At 72.3% G+C, this 469-nt stretch overlaps 1 protein-coding gene across 1 annotated transcript in view; it reads left to right on the plus strand.

The window, feature by feature from the left end:
- Positions 1-377: 377 nt before the first annotated feature.
- Positions 378-469, plus strand: part of HAS3 (hyaluronan synthase 3) — a 3,497-nt gene continuing 3,405 nt past the window's right edge. The window contains exon 1 of the mRNA XM_010008468.1: positions 378-455. Coding sequence (XP_010006770.1) covers positions 378-455 — 78 coding nt within the window. The remainder of the gene's footprint in view (positions 456-469) is intronic.

The following is a 469-nucleotide window of genomic DNA, read 5'->3' on the forward strand; positions in this document are numbered from 1 at the left end:
CGGCGGGGGGCCCCGCCGCGGGTGTCCGGGGACTCTGAGTGGCCGTGCTTAGGCTGGGGCTCTCCCTTGGAGACACCTCGGGGCCGGGTCCCCGATGTCCCCGTGCCCTTCCCTGTCCTCCAGCCCAGCCATCACTGGGGGACCGGGAGAAGTGACCCTGCTTGGCTGTGGGTGCAGGGACGGTGGGGTGCTCAGGATCCCTGCCCACCCTGCCACTGGGAAGGGCTCAGCCCCAAACCGGTGACTGGTGAGGTATGGGGTGGCCACGGGGCAGCACACGAGGGGGATCCCCACACCTCCCTCCCCGGGGAGGGGGGCCGGGTGGCAGGTCCTGCTGCCTCCTCACCCTGTCCTGTTGCTGCCTGGTGTCCCCCCAGATGCCGGGGAGCCTCTCCACGGCCCTGCGCGTGGTGGGGACCAGCCTCTTCGCTGTGGCTGTCCCGGGGGGGGTACTGGCTGGCTCCGCCGC

Source organism: Chaetura pelagica, unplaced genomic scaffold (genome assembly GCF_000747805.2).
Source record: "Chaetura pelagica isolate M959 unplaced genomic scaffold, ChaPel_1.0 scaffold232, whole genome shotgun sequence".
Classification (NCBI taxonomy): Eukaryota; Metazoa; Chordata; class Aves; order Apodiformes; family Apodidae; genus Chaetura; species Chaetura pelagica.